Source organism: Heloderma suspectum, chromosome 4, assembly GCF_057233095.1.
Source record: "Heloderma suspectum isolate Gila_16-S chromosome 4, 16-S_ref, whole genome shotgun sequence".
Taxonomy (NCBI): Eukaryota; Metazoa; Chordata; class Lepidosauria; order Squamata; family Helodermatidae; genus Heloderma; species Heloderma suspectum.
This window is the reverse complement of record NC_139461.1, coordinates 16,386,357-16,408,879: the sequence shown is the minus strand read 5'-3', so window position 1 is coordinate 16,408,879 and position 22,523 is coordinate 16,386,357. Positions and strand designations below refer to the sequence as shown.

Here is a 22,523-nt window from a genome sequence, read left to right as displayed (position 1 = left end):
GAAATCCACTGCGGATTCAAATAAGCAGGAATCCGCAGGAATCCGCAGAGGATCAGGACCACTTACCTCTGCTCCAGGAGGACTGGAGGCAGAATGGCACTCGGCTGCTTCTTGCCAGCCAGAGCCATTCGCCTCCTCCCTGCCGATCGCCATGTCTCTTTTTTAAAAAAGGCAATCAGAGGGGATGTGCCCACAGACTTATACAGAATATAGAGCAGCGAATCTTGCGTATAAGCCTATGGACACATAGACTTATACGCAAGATTCATGACTCTATTTGTGTATAAGTCTATAGGCACATCCTCCCGATCGCCATTTTTTTTAAAGCCATTTTTTTAAAGGCAATTGGCAGGGGCAGGGAGGAGGCAAATGGCTCTGGTTGGCAGGAGGGAAGGGGAATTGCCACAAGCCAATTCCCCTTCCCCGGAATCCGAGCAGAGCAGAACTGCTCTGGAGGATTCCAGGGGGGAGGAACGGATCGCCTCCCCCCCATGGATTCCCCACCAGAACAGATGGTGGGGAATCCATACACCCCTGCTTGAAACCCTGGACAGCTGTTGCCAGTCAGTGTTGAGAAAACTGGGTTAGATGGTCCAGTGGTTTGACTCAGTGTAAGGCAGCTTCTTATGTTCTTAATATCAGCATATTACCATAACAGACTTCATTTCCTGATCAGCATTTCAAGCATCAGGGAAGGAAATAACTTCTAAGCCATGAGGAACTTTACCTAGATAGGAATGCTTCTCTCAATTTTTACGGCAGTGTCCACTGACATTTGAAAGGAGGCAGTTGTTAACACAGGTCACTTCTCTCAAAGTTGGTTAACTTTTTGGGCCTATTCCATCCCTTATTACATAAATTCTAGGCCTTGTGAATATGGCTCAGTGATGTTCAATTTGCTTAATGCCTCATGGGAAATTTCTACTCGTACTGCAGCCAACCTGAGAAGTACCACTGCCACACATTTCCACGAGGGATACTTTTAATTTGAACTGACACAAAGCTGTCCACACACACACTCAAACTCTCTTTTGCAAATATTTATGTCAAATGTTCTCTGAATATTTTAATACTTGGTCCATACTTGCCAAATATTTTATATCCCTATTTGACAACAGGTGATATGCTGGTGCGGTGGAGCGAATGGAATTTGATTGGGAAGAATCAGGTTTAAATCCCTGCTCAGCCCTGTAACAAGGAATGTATGATAATTTCATTTTGATTCATTTTGATTCGAATTTGCCTTGTTTGCACCTCTGAATGCAAGCACATACACATTTCTGGGAAAAGCCCACATGGTCTTGAACTTGTGTCTGAATTTTTTGCAAAAGTGCACTTTAAAAAACAAACAAAAACATGTCCCTGCTTTAGTCTATGGAGGAAAAAATGTGCATTTGGGTGTGTGCTTTCCAAACATGCAAAACAAAATGTGCACTTTCCCTGTTCGAAGAAAAACAAAACCAGATCATTAAAAAAAAAAATGGGAGTGAGGTGATCTGAGGTGGAGAACATGGTGGAGTTCAAAGAATCTTTGTGATTTCAAACATCACTGATTGTCCCATCCCTACCTACAACTATAATTTTACTATCACAGTGTCACAAAAGTCAATAGAATTTTGTTTTCCCAGTCAGAGGATACTTTATTTAAATGTCAAATTCTCCAGTATCTTAATGTAAGAAGATCAGAAGTAGGGCTGTGCACTGCTTTGGCCAGAGGCCCAAGCCCCTAGTCGAAGCGGGCCACTTCAGGCCACTTTGTGCCCCTTCTGAGGCAAAGCAGAGAGGGCACAAAGCAACCTGGAGCACCTCGGGGCTCACTGAAGAACTCAGTGTGCTTTGGAGCTTCAGCCCCCAGCCCAGACCTCCTGGCCCAGCCCCCCCCCCAGCACCTCCAGGTCCTTACCTGAGCCACCTTCTCCACCACTACCTTCTCTGTCGCCACCTTTGCTGTGCCGCTGCCACCGCTGCTGTCTTTGCTGCCGCCCCTTGTCGCCTGCCACCGCCTGCTGCCAGCTCCTAAGGCCTGGATGCACGGTGACTCTTCTTGCAGGGAGTTGCCATTTTTAAAATTGCAACTTCCTGGAACTTCCAGGAGGCTGCCATTGTAAAAATGGCGACTCCCTGGAAGAAGACGAGTTGCCGTACGTCCAGGCCTCAGGAGATGGTAGCGGCGGTGAAGACAGCAGCCGTGGGTGACAATGGCAGAAACAGCAGCTGCAGGCGGCAGCAAAGACAGTGGCGGTGGCAGCAAAGGCAGCGGCAGTGCGATGGAGAAGGTGGTGGGATGGCAACAGAGAAGACAGCAGCTGCAGCAGCTACAGAGGAGGAGGTGGCCCAGGTAAGGAGCTGGGGGGTTGTGCAGGGGCATTGGGAGAGGACTCAAAGCAGGTTTTGCCATCCGAACCCCACTTTGGGTTCAGGGCCAAGGAGGGTCGGGGGCCCCCCAAATCTGCCCAAGCCAGATTGGACCTGCCTCAGAAGACACGAAGCAGCTTCCAAGTGAGATCAGGGGGTTCCTGCACAGCCCGAATCGGAAGAACCATCCTGTATCAGCACAATGATCTATTTACCACTACTACAGCTACCGAGTAGGAGATTCAGGACAAATAATAAAAAAAGAAGAAGTGCTTCTTCACATAGCACATAGCTGAACTATGAAATTTGCTACCGCAAGAATTAGTGATGGCCATCAACATGGATGGCTTTAAAAGGTGGTTAGACTAATTCCTGGAGGAGAAGGCTATCTATGGCCCTTAGTCCTGGTGGCTGTATGCTACCTCCAGTGCCAGAGACAGTGTGCTTATGTACACCAGTTGCTGGGGAAGATGGGCAGGAAGGTGCTATTGCACTCAGGTCCTACTTGTGGGTTTTCCCACAGGCAGGGCTCTTCTTATGCATTGCTCTCAGAATGTTTTAGTACACAGGTCATGATGTGATTCCTGCATCCTAAGGGTGCCACTCCATGCATATTTTCTTGGAGATACAGATAATAAAATCAATAGGTAGGATTTCTGAGAAAACACACATATGATCAGGCACAAGGATTCTTACCCCAGTTGTTAATTGTGTGGGATTTGGGGGGGTGTATTTTAAGGGAGTAAGGGCCATGGCTTAGTGGTTAAGACGCTGAACCGCAGACTGGAAGGTCGGCAGGTCAGCAGTTCGAGACCCGAGTGCTGCGTGATGGAGTGAGCTCCCGTCTTCAGTCCCAGCTTCTGCCAACCTAGCAGTTTGAAAGCAAGAAATAGCAAGTAGATAAATAGGTACCACCTCAGTGGGAAAGGTAACAGCGTTCCGTGCGCCTCGGTGTTCAGTCATGCCGGCCACATGACCACGGAAGCATCTTCAGACAGCGCTGGCTCTTCGGCTTAGAAACGGGGATGAGCACCGCACCCTAGAGTCGTGACACGACTGGTTTGGGACACCTTTACCTTTTTACTTCCTATACACATGTACTAAATGCTTTACTGGTTGCTTTTTTTCTGATGAGGAATCATAAGCACTCTTGATTTGCTTAGCAGATGTTATCAATATAAACTGACCTAGACATTCATGTTTTCTTAGAATAACTGTCCACCTCAGCATAGGATTATATATAGCCTACTAAAAGTGAAATCCTATAAATATCTACTCAGAAGTAAGCCTCATTAAGTTCAATGGGGCTTACTTCCAGGAATGTGTGTATAGGAAAGCAGCCTAAATGTTCATACTGACTGAGTCTATTCCAGATTTGGAAGAATGGACTATTGAGTTTATATTCCCTACTGCAAACGAAGACCTTGTTTCAATAGACTTCACTGAAAAAGTCTCAAGGAAAAGAGAAAAGGAGCAATAAAAGGAAGAGTTCATCTCCACCAATGGAGCCTTCAGAGCTGCCCTATCTTTAATTGGCTGCTCTCAAGGAAAAGATAAAGCAAGATGACGAAGGCAAGATTACTGAAGTGAGTGCTGAAAATGCTGGTCCTGTTTAGTCAAGATAAAGGGAGGATGAGAAGAGATAATGATTTGGCTCAATAAATACCTGGGGATAGAGAGAGGGAGAAGGAAGGAGAGTAGAGAGGAATGGACAGGTTTTTTTAAAAAAAGATGGCGATATCTCTGTGCCTGTTCACAAGGAATTCTGGGACTAGAAATTCTTGAGAGAGCATGTTACAGGAGGCATAACAAATCTTGTTGCCTCTCAACTTGGCCTCACCGACTCCCTTACCAGCTCTCTGGTCCCAGAAAAGTATGCCTTCCCACCCCCCAATGCTTGGGCGTTGGCAGCAGCTCTTCAAAGTTTCATACAAGAAACTTACTTTGCCCCACCTGGATCATAGAATCATAGAATCATAGAATAGTAGGGTTGGAAGGGGCCTACAAGGCCATCGAGTCCAACCCCCTGCTCAATGCAGGAATCCAAGTCAGAGCATCCCTGACAGGTGGCTGTCCAGCCTCGTCTTGAACGCCTCCATTGTGGGACAGCCCACCACCTCCCTAGGGAATTGGTTGCATTGTCATATTGCTCTAACAGTCAGGAAGTTTTTCCTGATGTTCAGCTGGAATCTGGCTTCCTGTAACTTGAGCCAATTATTCTGTGTCCTGCACTCTGGGATGATCAAGAAGAGATCCTGGCCTTCCTCTCTGTGACAACCGTTCAAGTACTTGAAGAGTGCTATCATATCTCCCCTCAGTCTTCTCTTCTCAAGGCTAAACATGCCCCATTCTTTCCATCTCTCTTCATAGGGCTTCGTTTCCAGTCCCCTGATCATCTTTGTTGCCCTCCTCTGAACCCTCTCCAGTTTGTCTGCATCCTTCTTAAACTGTGGTGCCCAGAACTGGACACAGTACTCCAGGTGAGGCCTAACCAGTACCGAGTAGAGGGGAACTAGTACTTCCCATGATTTGGATGCTATGCTTCTATGAATGCAGCCCAAAATAGCATTTTCCTTTTTTGCAGCCACATCACATTGTTGGCTCATATGCAGCTTGTGATCAACAACAATGCCAAGATCCTTCTCACCTGTAGTGTTGTTGAGCCAGAGCCACATATCCCCCATCTTGTAACTGTGCATTTGGTTTCTTTTTCCGAGGTGCAGAACTTGGCATTTATCCCTATTAAATGTCATTCTGTTGTTTTCTGCCCAGTGCTCCAGTCTATCAAGATCACTTTGAATTTTGTTTCTGTCTTCCAAAGTATTAGCTATCCCGCCCAATTTGGTGTCATCTGCAAATCTGATCAGCATTCCCTGCACCTCCTCCTCCAAGTCATTCATAGAAATGTTGAAGAGCACTGGGCCCAGGACTGAGCCCTGCGGTACCCCACTCGTTACCTCTCCCCAGTTTGAGAAGGTCCCATTGAGAAGCAGTCTTTGAGTCCGATTCTGTAGCCAACTGTGGATCCACCGGATCGTTGTTTCATCTAGCCCACTTTGAGCTAGTTTGCTCATCAGGATATCATGGGGCACTTTGTCGAAAGCTTTGCTGAAGTCGAGGTATATGATATCTACTGCATTCCCACGGTCTACAAGGGAGGTTACTTGATCAAAAAATGAGATCAGATTCGTCTGGCAGGACTTGTTTTTGACAAATGAGAATTGAATCTGGGACCTTTGAGATGCTGGGAATTGAATCTGGGACCTTTTGCAAGCAAAACATGTGGGGTACTCCTGAGCTATGGCCTCCCCCCCCAAACAGTGATCTTACCTCCACTCACAAAACACTGTTCTAGATGGGAAACCAGATTTGTCACTAAAACTTACCTGAAGGATCTTCTGCATTCTCCTAAGTGAGGGACAGGCAGCATGTGGCCTGGGGATGATGTGGGTGCCTGATTGGGTCAGGAAATCCAGTGGACCCTCGTCATCCACTCCCCCGAGCTATACCCGCTGAGCCCCCTGCCCCCCCGACCTCACCCCCTACTTGCCAAGCCACTCGCATTCACCCCAGGCCCATTTGGTGATCTGTCCTCCTGCCGTTTTGCAAAACAAACCAACAAAAAAACAACAACGGCAGGTGCAGATATGTGCACATCTGTTCTTCCGCAAAATGGCCCTGTAACCTTGCATCTATCAGCCATTGGCAGAACAGATATCTGGCAGAACAGATATGTGCATATCTGCGCCTGCCATTTTTTTTCAAAACGGCAAGCACAGAGATCACTGGATGGGCCCAGGGTGAGTGTGGGCAGCTCAGTGCGCGCGCACGCATGTGTGTGGGTGGTATGGGCCCGGGGATGCATGAGCAGGGGATTGGCAGGTGCCTGGAGAATCCAGATGGGGGGTGCTCATCCACCCCTAATGTGGCTCCTGCAGTCCCCTCAGTGCAGCCCCCAACCCTCTCCCCTCAAAAATATTGGGGTCTCCACCCAACATTTTTTTTTTGCAAACACAATGATGTCTAAAACTGCTTTGGAGCAGCAAAAGGGTCACAATTTGCTTGCAAATAAACTGATTTTGCCCTGTTGGGTACTCTCTAGCAGCCTCAAATGCCATTTTGTTGTTGTTGTTTTTATTTTCAGCACCTGTGAGTGAGTGTGTGCATGTGTGTGGGGGGTCTAAGGAGCAAAATACCCACCCCCCAGACCTCCCGAATGTGCCCACCCCTGTCCGAAGTGGAAATGGATCTGTAGAATGGGCATATTTTATCCCCTGTAGAATTATATGATGAGTAGCAAAAGAGTTATGTATTATAGGCTTGGAACAATAGTTGTCAAACATTCCACCTTTAAGGAATCTTGCCAACACTGTAGTGGGTAGCCTTCTATGACAGAGAACATCCTCACTTCATGTGGAACAGTGCACAGACCTGTAGGACTTCATTGGTGCAAGCTATGAAGAGGACCCATTGTTCAGTGGTAGAGTACATGTATCACACATAGAAAGCCCCAAGGTTCAGTCTCCGGTATCCTTCCCCGATAGAATTGTAGATGTACCAAAATCCTGGAGAACTGATGCCAGTCAGAATAGGAAACATCAGTATAAGTCTGTTAGAAGATAGTATCGCAGGAAAATGGAGTATTTACCTTGCTGTTTTCACATGTTCCAGGACGCTGGTCTGGCAAAACTTTGTTCCTATTATGCCCCCAAAGGTGTAAAAACTTATTTAGACTCTTCTCTTCAATAGACTTATAGTCTTGAACATTGTTCCTGCACCTTAAAAGTCTTTAATGGCACATAATAATATATTATTGTGGCTCTGGCTGCAGAAAGTGCATATGACTCATTTTTATTAATATTCAACGAGGGATTAAAATACGTTATATACAACCCTAATAACAAACCATTTCTTAGACGTACTTCTGTGGCTTTCAGAAATTCAATTAAAAAGAAGCAGGACTCCTTCCTCATAGCTTTTCCTTGTTAGTTTCCATATTTAATAATGCATTAAAAGTGAAGGTGACCTGGCAACCTTATATTCAAGTGATGTCTACATGACACATTTGTTACAGTCTGATACTTGTGTAAGTATCTCAGGTGCCCCTCCCACTGGACATTCTAGATTTCTGAATGTACCTCACTCCCTTGCGGTGGGGGGAAGAACTATACTTCCCAAGCCATTTTCTATTGGGAATCAAAATAATGAAACCAGTTTGAAACTGATGTAAATTTGTAATGTAGATGTGCCCTGCTTTCAAGTCAGTGCATAGAAGGACAAATCACAAACACACAGCATGGGCTGCCAAGAGCAGTTGAGGCCTTTGTGCATTAAACCTGAATTACAATGGCAATGGCATAGAGAGGGTAGTAGGGATGTCGGAGGAAGCCTTTTGGGTTGGTGGTGGGGGAGGTGGAGCTCACTGAGCTTTCATCAGCTTCCCCCTGCCCACCTCGGACTTTGGCTCGCTTCCCCATAAGCTGGCCCAACTCAATGCAGATTGAGTTGGGCCAGCTTGCAGATTCCCCCCCCCTTTTCATGAATAGAAAGTTGCACATGTTGTGGCCACAATTTGTGTATTTTGTGCAAATTGCAGACAGACTTGGCAGAAATTACACAAATTACAGCCACAATTTTTGCAAATTAAATGAATTGCGGCCGGGATTTCTGCAAATTACTCAAATTGCATATGTAATTTGTGTAACTTTCTATTTACGACCCCCCCAAAAAAAGTTCACAGATTTCATGGGGAACCCCCTCCCAAAAAACCCCACACAGCACAGTTTGTGAATGGAAGTCGACAAACTGGGCGGACAGCGGGAATAAGTCGGTCCCCAAAAGGAGCGAATTTGCAAACGATGGACATCACTAGAGAGTAGGCTTTCTGAAGAGATCTACTAAATCCTGAACCTGAACAAATTCTAGAGTTGCTCACTGCAGTGGGAACTACCTGATGCTCTCTGAGATCCCATACATCCTGAGAAATTGCATGAACTGTAGGGACAGCAAACTGGCTGGGGCAAATTGTGGTTCCATTATGGATTACACTGGGCACTGAAGCCCAACCTGAAGAGGTGGAACAGATGCCAAGAAGCTGCCCTCTCATTATGTTAAAAGATGTGGGCAATAGCAGGTGAAAACCCTAAAGCTGGAGGAGACCATAGTAGGTTTCCCAGTGGTCAGGTTCTTAATTCTGTGCATGAGTTGTTCAGCTCACAAACCAAAACTAATTGATTTGTCCATCCAGGCTGAAGGCTTTGAGTGTTTTGCTCTGCAAAGCTAGGGAATCCCTGTGTATTCCACCATGTTAGTGCTGAATTGGGGTTGCCACCTCTTATTTCTGACAGGCTCATCTTTAACCGTATGGCAGGCAAGTAGAACACAGCCCTCTACATGCTGGGTACAGGTCAGCCTATTGAATGTCACTTGTACAGCTGGTTGAGAGTTTCATTTCCATTTGGTTTTGATAAGAATTTACTAACATTTGCAAAGTTCTTAATATTCAGGAGAGAAAGAACATGAGATTTTAAAGATTGGAATATGGGGAGAAAGCCAAACTGACATGTTCACCCATCCCTATTTTAGACTTCGTTTTTGGAGATGATGCATTTATGATACATTCAGTTGACACTTCCATAATACTTACATACATGTTCCATCAACAGATTCCCTGGAACTTAGATATATGTTTTCATTTAATTGGCAGGGTTTTGGGGTGTGTGGAAATTCTTAAACTACTCAAAAGCCCACATGGGTTTCGCATGCTTGAACATCTTGTACTCAGAACTAAACCTGCATCTTTTGCTCCCTAAACATGCATTTTGCTCCAAGGTTGTGTCTGGCTAATTAAATAGTACAACACATCTCATGCAACACTTGAAATATGAGCTACCTTCATCTTTGGAGCTCCTAGCCAGAGATGGATTCCAGCTCAGTTAACGCAACTGAAGTGGTTGTCAAGACGGGAAAATAGGTATTTTTCAGCATAATGCAGAAACTTCCACATCTGCTCTGCTTCTGCCCATTGCAATAAATTCCAGTCAGGTCCTCCAACTCAGCTTTGGCAATGGGCATGATTGGAATTACTAAGCAGAGATACGTGTCAGCCGGCAAAGATGCTCTCTTCTGAGTGAGCCTTGGCATGGTTATTGTTGCTATGGAGACCACCTTCCTTATAGGCACATGTACCACTATGACATTTGTCTTCCTTTGTTGATGGCTCTTATGGAAGAGCATCCCATTGTGACACTACGGATAACTGAATAAAGCCCTAATGGCCACATGGAGACAAACACAGTTGTAAAAACAATATTAAATTTATGTCAGGTTGACTTTAAAAAACTGAGATTTTCTTACACTCTGTGGAATAGCATTCAATAGTCAGCTCTGGAAGCAGGAGACCAACTGGGAGAAATTGCCAGCCATAAGCAATTAAGGATGCCTCTTCTAGCAACTAGTGAATCATTAAGGGTTTAAGGGGCAATGCATTTTTCCCTGCATGTAACCATGGAAAGAGATTATTTTTCACAAGTGTTGTAGCTTTCATTGGAGAATCTCGGAATAGATATGCCAGTGTGACATGGAGAATTGAGAGAGGGCTGCAAGGCTCTTGTGCTTGGCCTTGCATTGCAAACTTAACCTAGATACAATATCTGATGCTAAGGGGACTGGCTTTGCTGCACATGGGCATTCTCCAGTTCTTTGGAAGAAGCTTTTGCATGGCAAAAATGTCCCAACCGAGGCAGCTCCTAGAGCACTCCAGCCACTGTCTCAGCTGGGCATCCACCAGAGAGCTTTGGCTCTTGGGTGGTATAGAAATGTCAAAAATAAATAAATACATAAATAAATCGGGAGGATGAATGGTGCCTTCGGCTAGGGATGTACAGATTTTGTAAAATCTGGTCTGTCTGTGTTTCGCAGATTGTCAGCCACCTTTCGTCCTGTCATCCACCCATCCAAGAAATCAGATGGTTTCAATTTCTGAGTTTGCACAAATTTGCACACGTGAAAATGTGCAAATTCTCCCCAATTTTCACACTTTAGTCTATGGGGAAAATGTGCATTTGGTGCCATTTTTAAAAGAAAAAAATGTGCATCTTTCTACAACAAAATCTGGCAAAGTTGGAAAAGTGGTCTGCAATTTTGCAGAATCCACCTGGCAGGAGAAAAGCTGGTCCTCTGTGGAATCTGCAGGTTGGATTCATGAAAATCTGAACTCATTTGGTTCTGTTGCAGATCTCTCAGACATCCCTACCTTCAGCAAGGAAAATTCCCCTAATTTCACTAATCAGTGATTGGCAATAATAGGGGGATTCCCCGCCCAGGCCCCTCCCCAAGACCCAGGAGCCTCCAGGGGTGTGTGCCTTGGGGAGGTGATTGGGCAGGATCCACAGAGGGAGACCACACCTGATATACGGTTTGACAAGAAATATTGCATGAGAGCCAGTGTTAGAAAGCACCTGGCAAACCGATCAACCCCAGTGCTTCAGTTCAATGAATTTAATAATTAACTTAAATAGCAATTTGTTTCTGTGTGTTTGTTTTGTATTATACATGTGCCATGCTTCCTTATTGCAGTTGCTGTTGCCAGGCTAGAAAAGTCAATATGCTATATCATTTGATAAAGCCGAATGTAATCTGTGGTCATGACTGCTTCAGTTGTTGCTGTATGCCCTGTGCTCACAACCAGGCTCCCATAGTAGGTGAAGCTTCTAATCCAGATTGCTCAAATGGTGGAATTAAATTAGTGACGGTGCTGAAATTCATTATCACCTCAACTGGTATGTGAATTTGCTCAGGCCATACTGGGCTGTGTTTCAAACTGAACACCATTTCCCTCAGACATTCCTCCTTGACTCAGAATGGAATACTGTGTACAGTTCTGGTCACCATACCTAAAAAAGGATATTGCACAGCTGGAAAAAGTACAGAAAGGGGCAACTAAAATGATCAAGGGGCTGGAGCATCTCCTCTATGAGAGAAGATTACAATGAATCTGATCTCATTTTTTGATGAGGACTGTGGGACTGTGGGAATGCTGTGGACATAATATGCCTCAACTTCAGCAAAACTTTCGACAAAGTGCCCCATGATCTCCTGATGAGCAAACTAGCTCAAATTGGGCTAGAGGAAACAACGATCTGGTGGATCAACAGTTGGCTAAAGAATCGGACTCAAAGAGTGCTTATCAATGGGATCTTCTCAAACAGGGGAGAAGTAACGAGCGGGGTACTGCAGGGCTCAGTCCTGGGCCCAGTGCTCTTCAACATTTTTATTAATGATTTGGAGGAGAAAGTGCAGGGAATGCTGATCAAATTTGCAGATGACACAAAATTGGGTGGGATAGCTTATCCCTTGGAAGAGAGAAACAAAATTCAGAGTGATCTCTTTTTGGGGGGGAATATATTTTTATTTATTTTATCTTTAGAAATGAAATATACAATACCAAACATACCAACAAACTGATCAGTACTAGAATTTCCCAACAATACAATATTCTGATGAGGACACTATAATAACAAAAAGAGAAGGAAAAAGAAAGGAAAAAAAGGAAAAAAGGCAAAGGGAGGAGGAAAGGAGGTGAAGAAAAAGGAAGAAGATTCTTTCCCCTTCCCCCCTCCCTCCCCCTTAAAGAATTAAATTTAAACTCCAGTACCCCCCAGCCTCTGATGCCATTCTACTTTACAAACTATATCTATAACCTTAACAATCTTACAGTTTAATAAACAACCTTACATTTCAATATCATATCATCAATCTTATATCCAAGAAACAGGTCTACAGTTCATTCCCAGTAGCCTAGATTAACAACAACAACAACAACAACAACAACAACAGCAATTTAAAAAGGATTATAGTGTTACATAATAATAAAACTTAAAATAAACCTTCAACAGTCAGTAATATATTTAATATTTTATACTAGATATATTAGTACACAATGTACCCTCAAACAATTAATTTAAATACAGCATGCCATATCTTTTTTGAAATAAAAAATATAAAGAAAAGCAAGAAAAAACAAAAGATGAAAGAGAATAAATAATAATTTATCTTCTGACCTAGCCTGGATCATGTAGACTAAAAACAAACAGTTAACAAAGCTTGTTTAAAGATTCCAGTTCATGCAGTTATAACAGAATTCTCATGCATTTTTACATTCAGCCATGCCTCCATTATTTCATGATTTATAAACTTCTTCCCCTGACGTTCAGACACAATACAAACTGTAGCAGGATATTTCAAGTAATACTGTAAGTTCATTTGTTTTGCTATATATTTTGCTTTGATAAATTGCCTTCTTTTATTCGCCACCTCTTTGATGTAATCTGGAAATAACATAACTTTATCTTGTTTCCAGGAAAGGTTTCGACCCCCTCCTGCCAAACGCAGGATATAATTCTTTTAGGGATGGTGGAGAGTTCCGCCACGGATTTCAGTGAGGCTGAATGCACTGGCATTTGGCCCCCCGAAATCTGTAGTGGAACAGCCTGCCCCCCGCAGATCCCCCCGGGACAAGACTTACCTGGGGCAGATGTTCCGGACGGCGGCGGCTCCAGTGGCGGCTGCGGCGGTGGCTGGTCTACCGACTCGCTGCCACTGCTGCCATTTACAGTCTGGTCTCCTTCTTTTTTTCTTACATAGATGTTATAGGCTATGTAAAGACTTACGTAGCCTATCATGTCTGGGTAAAAAATGAAAACAAAACGCGTATGCAAATGGCGGCGGCTATGGCAGCCACCATTTGCGGTCCTTATTTTTTGCCATTTTAGTCTACGTAAATATTTATGTAGACTATTACAGCAAAAATAAAGGGGAATGCAAATAGTGTAGTGGGCGCTATTTGCGTTCCTTTTTGATTCACTGTTTTAGCCTAAGTAAATATTTACATAGGCTAAAACGGCGAATCAAAAAGGAACGCAAATAGCACCCACTACGCTATTTGCATTCCCCTTTATTTTCGCCGTAATAGTCTCCATAAATATTTAGATAGACTAAGACGGCGAACAATAAGGAACGCAAATGGCGGCCACTGTAGCAACTGCCATTTGCGTACGTGCTTCTTTTTTTTTAACCCAGACATGATAGGCTACGTAAATATTTACATAGCCTATCACGGTTGAATACAGGGATGCAAACGGTGGTGGCTATGGCAGCCACCATTTGCGTCCCTGCTACCCAGCGGCCGGATGTCCGGCTGCAGGCAGAGCCGGCCGGCGGCTCCGCGGAATCCCCGTAGAGTGGAGCCGGCCGGGCAGGACTCCAGGGGGAGGGACGGAGCGCCTCCCCCCATCGAGGATTCTGGGGGGAGGGATGGAGTGCCTCCCCCCCACCACGAAGCAGATCCGCAAAACAGTAAGTGACTTTCGTACATCCCTAATTGTGGAGACTTTTGCAAATTGGAATATGATAGTATAGTCAGTCCCTTTCGCATTTGGCACACGAAATGCCTGCTCAATATCAAGTAAATAATAAGATGGCATAGGGAGTATCTCATGCAAAAGTTTATCCACAAAAATTGGCAATTTTACTAGGGATGTCAGAGAAATTCTCTCGAAAGTGAAATGGGCTCGAATACAGTCACTTTCGGTTCGCCGAACCCTTTCCCGAGACGAGGCGCCCAGGTCTACCTGAACGCGAGCTCACGCGACCCTTTTTTTTTTTTAATCTGCCGAAAGTTTTACGAAGGTATTTACGAAGGCAACTTCGCAAATTAGGATGAAAGATGGCGAAAGGGATTTCACGAAACTATTTAATAAACATGCAGTTTCCTTTCCTGCTACGACGCGGCTTTCTTTTGCTGGGAGGGACGGGGTCACGAAGTGCACGTAGCCTGTCTGCCCTGAGGCTGAGCTGCATAGCCTCATCTTTTGTTTTATACTTTTATTGTATGTGTGAGGTCAGGTTCAGGTCAGGTGAGGTCACCTGAGCGAGATCCCTCCAGGCCACCCCCCCACCCCCCCAGGAAGATAATTGAGGGGAGGGAACTCATCGACCATTCATCCCCTGGATTCCCGCCTTTAGTTCACAATAGGACGGCGGTCGTGCAGCAGCCTCACTTGCTCCAAGCTAGACTCCAGAGTCCAGAGACAGACTAGAACAGGCGCCGCTGCTGCTCCGTCCCAGCTGCTGCAACTTTCTTTCTCTGTGTCCCTGTGTTCTACGGCACTGCAGTTCAACCTTTTTTCTTTTTTCTTTATTACAGTGAAGGTATGTTTACTTTACCTGAATGTGCCCTTATGCTTAGTGATTTTGGGGTGAGATGGAGGAGCAGGGGGAACCCATGTGCCTGCCTGCCTATGCAATTCTTTCTGGGGAGGGGGGAGCTGCAAGGCCTCCATCCATCCCCCATCCTCCTGGGCTTCCCAGGATTCACCCATGTGCCTGCCTGCCTATGCAATTCTTTCTGGGGAGGGGGGAAGGCCTCCTGCAAGGACTCCATCCCCCATCCTCCTGGGCTTCCCAGGATTCACCCATGTGCCTGCCTGCCTATGCAATTCTTTCTGGGGAGGGGGGAGGGGGGAGCTGCAAGGCCTCCATCCATCCCCCATCCTCCTGGGCCTCCCAGGATTCACCCATGTGCCTGCCTGCCTATGCAATTCTTTCTGGGGAGGGGGGAGGGGGAAGGGGGAGGGGGGAGCTGCAAGGCCTCCATCCATCCCCCATCCTCCTGGGCTTCCCAGGATTCACCCATGTGCCTGCCTGCCTATGCAATTCTTTCTGGGGAGGGGGGAGCTGCAAGGCCTCCATCCATCCCCCATCCTCCTGGGCTTCCCAGGATTCACCCATGTGCCTGCCTGCCTATGCAATTCTTTCTGGGGAGGGGGGAGGGGGAAGGGGGAGGGGGGAGCTGCAAGGCCTCCATCCATCCCCCATCCTCCTGGGCTTCCCAGGATTCACCCATGTGCCTGCCTGCCTATGCAATTCTTTCTGGGGAGGGGGGAAGGCCTCCTGCAAGGACTCCATCCCCCATCCTCCTGGGCTTCCCAGGATTCACCCATGTGCCTGCCTGCCTATGCAATTCTTTCTGGGGAGGGGGGAGGGGGAAGGGGGAGGGGGGAGCTGCAAGGCCTCCATCCATCCCCCATCCTCCTGGGCTTCCCAGGATTCACCCATGTGCCTGCTTGCCTATGCAATTCTTTCTGGGGAGGGGGGAAGGCCTCCTGCAAGGACTCCATCCCCCATCCTCCTGGGCTTCCCAGGATTCACCCATGTGCCTGCCTGCCTATGCAATTCTTTCTGGGGAGGGGGGAGGGGGAAGGGGGAGGGGGGAGCTGCAAGGCCTCCATCCATCCCCCATCCTCCTGGGCTTCCCAGGATTCACCCATGTGCCTGCCTGCCTATGCAATTCTTTCTGGGGAGGGGGGAGGGGGAAGGGGGAGGGGGGAGCTGCAAGGCCTCCATCCATCCCCCATCCTCCTGGGCTTCCCAGGATTCACCCATGTGCCTGCCTGCCTATGCAATTCTTTCTGGGGAGGGGGGAAGGCCTCCTGCAAGGACTCCATCCCCCATCCTCCTGGGCTTCCCAGGATTCACCCATGTGCCTGCCTGCCTATGCAATTCTTTCTGGGGAGGGGGGAAGGCCTCCTGCAAGGACTCCATCCCCCATCCTCCTGGGCTTCCCAGGATTCACCCATGTGCCTGCCTGCCTATGCAATTCTTTCTGGGGAGGGGGGAAGGCCTCCTGCAAGGACTCCATCCCCCATCCTCCTGGGCTTCCCAGGATTCACCCATGTGCCTGCCTGCCTATGCAATTCTTTCTGGGGAGGGGGGAGGGGGAGGGGGAGGGGGGAGCTGGAAGGCCTCCATCCATCCCCCATCCTCCTGGGCATGGATGGGCCACATCCTCCATCCTGGGCTTTTCAGCCTAGTCTGCTGTACAATATGCCCCTGTTTAGTTAGCACTGAATGGCTGGATTGGAGGGTAACTACTTCTACACTGTACGATATCTGCGATTAGGCTGTTCACATGATTTCAGCTTTGCCACATGCATTTATGTCTCCTTCTGCCCAGAGACATGAACATGGAGAAAAGAGGAACCCGTGGTCAATCCGGCACTCAGAAGAGGCGTGGGCGCCCGGCAAGAACATACACCGCTGAGGTTGCATTTCAGCGGTATTTTAATAATGAGATGGAAGTGGAGGAAGCCCAAGGTGTGACCAGCAGCGACAGCGGCCCCAGCCCACCCCGCACCCGTAAGCAGCGCACACTGCCAATTTCCGCTACAGAAAGTGACACAGGCACAACTAGCCACAACTCCAGAGGAAGAGGAAGAAAGTCCTTGGATGGTGAGCGGAAGGGCAGTGTCTCCAAACCCAAAGCGGATGAAAATGTCCCCAAGGAGACTCTGCAGCGGCGGGATGAAAGTCAAGATATCTACCTCATTCCAAAGGATGAATCTGGTAAGACTCTGTCACCACAGGTGCTTGTGAATATCTGGATACAAACAAATGTCTTTGAATATTTGAATAGTCCCTACATTAGCCTTCTGCAACCTGCAGCCTTCCAGATGTTTTGGGCTACAACTCCCATCGTTATTGACCATTGGTCATGCCGGCTTGGCCTGATGGGATTTGAAGTCCAAAACCTTTGGAGGGGAGCATTTGGGGAAGGGATCTTCTTCTTCAACACAACAAAACATACACGACTGTTTTACATTCATCCATATTCATTGCTGTGAACATATTTCATATTATTTAAATGTTACATGGTGCTCCAGTACGAAAGAAAACCCCAAGTCTTTAAAAGAACTGCAATACTTTCTCAAACAATACACCTTTTCGGTGGGAAAACACTTCAGTGTTTTGTGCTCGCTTGTTTCCAAAGCCATTCATCATAGTTTGCTGTCTTTTTTGGGCTTGATCTCTTTTAACTAGAGCTGCGATGTGAATTGATTAAGCAATTTCATTTCTGAGGATGGTTTTTAAAATGTTGCAGAAATCTTGAGTCAGAGACTTATTTAGTCCCTTTAGTCTGACCCCCGATACGGCTACTACAAAAAGAGGGCCTGACTAATCAGGCACTGCTCCTGGGGGACCACAAATGCACCCTTGAAAAAGGCAGTGGGATTCGCCAAGTATGTGCTCAGGTCAGGACCCGCCCTATCGTTAGGGAGCCTTGCAGCTCCTCAGCCAGCTTGTTGTCCTCTGGTGTGGTGGAAGAGGCTTTCCCATTGTCACTGTTCAAGTAAGAGATTCAGCAATCGCCCTATGTAGGATGGAGGGGTGCCATTTTACCCTTTGCCTCAGGAAGCAAAACGCGTTGGGCCAGCCCTGTGGGGGATGAGTCCCACACAATGGTATAATAGAGCTGATGAAAGGAGTGGACCTTGCAAGGGAGCCACATATCTCCTCCCCCATGCTTTTCATGTTTTCACCATTGAGGACACATTTAGATAACTCTCGTTGAGTTTCCCAGTCTGTACAGTACCTTTTTTTTGCACCTAATGTGTTTTCTCAGTGCTCAGTAGTGCAGGAGTAGCTTACAACTGCACCTTGTGTCATGTGGATTGATTGCGAGTCCTCCAAGCTATGTTTCATAGATTGGTACAACAACACAGTTTTATTTCCTTGGCTATTACTCTTGTGTAAAAGTCGCATTTCTCATGAAACTCTGCTTCTATGTATTTTGAATCTTTACAGAGACGCCCACAACCGTCCTCCCTGCATCCGACAGCGGAAGTGGGACAGGTGAACCAGGTCCACAGCTGCCTGCTGATCATCACCTCGTGGGCGGCGGCTCAGGTGATTTTGAAAAAAATGCCGGAGGACTTAGCGTCATCAGTGATCCGGACAGCGAAGATGATGAGGAGCTCTTCTATATCAATGATGTCCCTGCTGAGACTAGGTCTGACTCTGTTCTCCACTTCCAGCCTTCTGCGTTCTGCGGGAGCAATCCCAAACCTCAGGAACAAACGTCCCCTGCCAAGCACTGGTCAGCACCATCAACAACACCATCCACAGATGAGTGGGAACATGCAGCTCCAGCTGCCACCTCATCTGGAACCGAAGGCCCCATTCCCCAAAGAAGAAATGGTGGTGGCAGGGTGAGCTCCTATGTGTGGCGCTTCTTCAAATATGCAGAGAACGACCGCTATGTCGTGATGTGCGATATTTGTCGAAGCCGTGTGCGGCTAGGAAAAGAAGGGGGCTGTCCACGAGTGGGCACGTCTGCCATGAGGCGACACATGGAGGTGCATCATCCGCTTCTTGTGCCCAAAGATAGCGACGGGAAGCCACAACCATCCAAAAAGAACAGTACCGCCTTTGCCTCATCTTCCAAAGACCTCACGCAAAGTGGTCTGGGTGGGAAGGGCACAGAAGGCAGCTTTGCTAAGAGGCAGGTCTCACTGGAGAAATGCCTTGCGCTGACACAGAAATTACCCTCTGACAGCGCCCAGGCACGACAGTGGAATCACCTCCTGACAGTGGCCATTGCAGCACGTATGCTTCCCTTCTCCCTGGTGGAAGATGAAGACTTTTTGGCCTTCATTAAGAGCATCTGCCCTCGGTGGGATGTCCCCTCTCGTCACTACATTAGTGGCGTAGCCATTCCAGCCCTGGCTTCTGCAATCAGACGGGTGATCCAACAGGATTTGAAATGTGCAGTTGGAGGAAGTGTACATTTAATGAGTGACACATGGACAAGTAACCAAACAAAGTCTTATCTGTGTGTCACTGCGCACTGGGTATCCATCAGTGCGAGCAGCCGACTGAGTCGTAGAACAGCGACATTGTCCCTCACAATGCTCTCTGGGACACACACAGCAGAAAACGTCAGCAGCAGCATCAGTGGTGTTGTTCAGTCCTGGTTGGCCCCCTTAAATCTTACAGTGGGCTGTGTAGCAACAGACAATGCCTCAAACTACCTAAAAGCAGCCCGCATTGCACGGCTAAACCACGTTCCGTGCGTTGCGCACTGCTTGAACCTTGTGGTGCGTTCTGGATTGAGCAACGCCTCCCCAAAAATTGTCAAGCTACTTAAGGTGGCCCGATCCATTTGCACCCACTTCCGGCAGTCCTGCTCAGCAATGGAGGCAATCGGCGCCATCCAACGTAGCCGTGGCCTTCCAGAACACAAATTCATTTTGGATGTGTCCACACGCTGGAACAGCACATTGCATATGCTTCAGAGACTCTGTGAGCAGAGACCAGCTACAAATGACTACATCACTGAGAAGCAACACCACTCCAAATTTTTTGTCATACCACATCAGTGGCTCTGGATGCAAGACCTGGTGGACATTTTAAAAATTTTCGATGAATGCACAGCGGTACTGAGTGCAGACTATGCCACACTGGGCCAAGTGCTACCTGTGCTAAGGATCATAGAGGGGGTGCTGAGAAAACGCCATTCTGAGATTTGTGAGTGCACCAGTGCTGGAGGCAGGGAATTATTCCCCAATCCTGCAGTTAGGCTTGCAGAATTCCTTCTGCAGGAGCTGGGCACCAACAAACACATAACTTCAATCAGGGGGGACATGAAATACGTTGCTGCTGCATTCCTTGAACCACGGTTCAGGGATAGCTCAACAAGTGCGGAGCCTACAAATGACAACCCTGAGTTCCAAAGTTTTAAAAAATATTTGACTGAGAAAGTCATGGAGTGCTTCCAGAGAGATGGGCTGGATGAGAAGGAGCTGGGTGAGGCTAGTAGGACCACTACCTCCCCTGAAGACAATATCTGCAGCAGTAGCACCATCACCAGCAGGAGGGGCAATGATGACGCCACAGCAGCTGCACCACCAACAGAGTCAGACACAGGGGCATCTTGTCTCAAGTTCAGCTTTTACTCCTCAATGGCAGTGGAGCTTGGTGTAAGTGGGCGCAGGCGGGGGGAATGTGCCAAAGCAGCCAGGAAAGCATCAGCCTATGATGTGCTTGTCCGGGAACTTGAAGGTTATTCAAGAGAGAGTTTCTCGGGAACACAGATCAGCCCAGAGAGTGATCCTCTCCTATACTGGGATACAAAACGTGGCGTTTGGCCACATCTGAGCAAAGTCGCCATTTGGCATCTATCTTGCCCTCCCTCAAGTGTGGCCTCTGAAAGGCTTTTCTCCACCACAGGCAACATTGTCACCGCCCACCGAAGCAGACTCACGCCACAACATGTCTCCACCCTCGCCTTCATACGCTCCAACAGGGGATGGATTCCCAAGGAGCACCTCCCCCCAGCTGTCAGCAGCAGAGTAGAGCAGTCATCAAGTGACGAGGAGGAACCCTGGGATGATGACACTGCTGATGTGTGAGCCAGAGTTCTGAGGGACAATGAGGCAGAATGATACAACTTGTGAGTGGTCACACGGAGGTGTCCCTCAGAACTTTGTCCAAACCTGCAGTCCCTGTCTGGCCTGGGCAGAGCCCAAAGCACTGGCGATATGTGGCGGAGCTTAATAATACCTCACATGCAGAATCCAGTTGCGCTACCCGACTGTGTGTGGCGGACTATGCAACAGCGTACATCGCTACTACACACACACACACACACACACACAGAGTTCTCTATGCGGATGTACTCCGCTATTGACTGTATATGTGTATCTTTACCCCTCTGAATGTTAGTATGATTCTGATTCCCCAAATGTATGTATAGTTCTATTTCTCTTGATGTTGATGTATGCTTTTAATTCATTTAAAATTCTTTCATAAATCACGGAATTGCTTTCAAAGACCTTGTTGTGGTCTCTCCCTGGACTCCCTCAGCTTTTGGGTTTTCCTAAGGACCGAGAGCTCTATGTGAAAAGATCCCTCTGGTATGCGTCCAGTTTACATGTATGTGATATGCACCTACACGTAAAACAAAGCATACTTCATAGAATCGTTGAGCCACAGAACCATGGGGTTGGAAGGGGCCTACAAAGCCATCGAGTCCAACCCCCTGCTCAAATTACGGTGTCCAAGTCAGAGCATCCCTGGCAGATGGCTGTCCAGCCTCGTCTTGAATGCACTCATTCATAACAAGAGGGATGTGGACTGTCCATCTCCCTATGAGGGAAGCTGTTCTTGTTTGGCTGGGATTCTGGGGAGGCATTCTTGTTGCGGTTAACAGTAAGCAAACACAGAGATCATTGTGTACAATGATCTAGATTTAAGAAATTATATCTGTGGACTTGAACCAAGGAATTGTAACCTATTTTTTAGAAAGAACTTTATATACAAACAGAACAGATCAAGACAAAACACAGAAACAATTCAACAATTCAAAAACAATGTTGGGCTGGCTGGCTGTGGCTGCAGGCCTCAGCTCGTAGGAGGAGGATGGCTTTCCCGCTCCAGGGCCTCCACCCTCCTTTGAAGGTCGTCACCTGTGTGTAGAAAGAAAGAGAAGAATAAAGCACAATGGTAATATGCATCTTGCAGGCAGAGGTGTTAGCTCAGGTCAGGTGCCATTCTGTAGTACTACTTACAGGTCCTCCTGAGCATCCGGACGTCTCTTATCAGATGCGTCAGGATCACAAGAGGAGGGGCTTCATCTGTGGAAGAAGGGTGGGCTTCCTCCACAGATGCTGCTCCTCTTGCTGCTGGCTCTTCCTCTTCCTCCTCCTCTTCCTCCTCCTCCTCCTCTTCCTCCTCCTCCTCCTCCTCTGTCCTGTCCCTCTCCGCGGCCCTCAGTGCCTCCTCCACCAGCAAGGCACGATGCGCAGCTGTGGGATGTCACAGTAACAGAATGAATGCCTTTATATATGTGGTGAGTGAACAAAACCACAGTCACTGATCTGTCTATCACCATCCCCACTACCATAAGGACCACTGATTCTGTCCTCCCACCACAAGGTCTAATGATGAGGGGATAATTAGGGAGGCAGATTATACAGTACTGACAGTTTTGGTGTGATGGGGACTGTTGGACTTCTGTAAACATGCACAGGATTGCACTTCTAGTCACCCCACTTCTATATTTGCAATGCCATAGTATCTGTTCATTCTAGTGATGCATTGCATAAATGCCACCTTTTTTCCTAATGCAAGGAACCCAAGGCGGCTCACATTAGCCTCTTCCTCTCCATTTAATGCTCACAACAACAACACTGAGGTAGGCTGGGGCTTTCTGACTGGGCCAAAGTCACCCAGCGAGCTTCCATGGCTGAGTGGACTATACCCAGATCTCCAAGGTCTCAGATGAACACTTGCTCATGAGTTGACTGGAGTGCCAATGTCTTGGTAGAAAG

General features: G+C 47.3%; 2 protein-coding genes across 4 annotated transcripts in view; one reads left to right on the top strand and one right to left on the bottom strand.

Annotated features, from left to right (window-relative positions):
• LOC146346580 (zinc finger BED domain-containing protein 4-like) overlaps window positions 1–21,020 on the top strand; it is a 56,597-nt gene extending 35,577 nt beyond the window's left edge. For 2 of the 3 annotated variants that reach the window (XM_084848729.1, XM_084848728.1), the window contains 3 exons: window positions 4,726–4,835; window positions 16,370–16,758; window positions 17,998–21,020. In XM_084848729.1, the coding sequence (XP_084704855.1) occupies window positions 16,374–16,758; window positions 17,998–20,603 (2,991 nt within the window). In that variant the 5' untranslated portion in view covers window positions 4,726–4,835; window positions 16,370–16,373 and the 3' untranslated portion in view covers window positions 20,604–21,020. Of the gene's footprint in view, window positions 1–4,725; window positions 4,836–16,352; window positions 16,759–17,997 lie in introns of those variants that run through there. The other variant, XM_084848730.1, reaches the window with a different exon arrangement.
• Window positions 21,021–21,494: 474 nt separating this feature from the next.
• LOC146346579 (uncharacterized) overlaps window positions 21,495–22,523 on the bottom strand; it is a 53,963-nt gene continuing 52,934 nt past the window's right edge. Inside the window, exons 2-3 of the mRNA XM_084851419.1 lie at window positions 21,762–21,998; window positions 21,495–21,659 (exon numbers count right to left, since the gene is read on the bottom strand). Coding sequence (XP_084707545.1) covers window positions 21,595–21,659; window positions 21,762–21,998 — 302 coding nt within the window. The 3' untranslated portion in view covers window positions 21,495–21,594. The remainder of the gene's footprint in view (window positions 21,660–21,761; window positions 21,999–22,523) is intronic.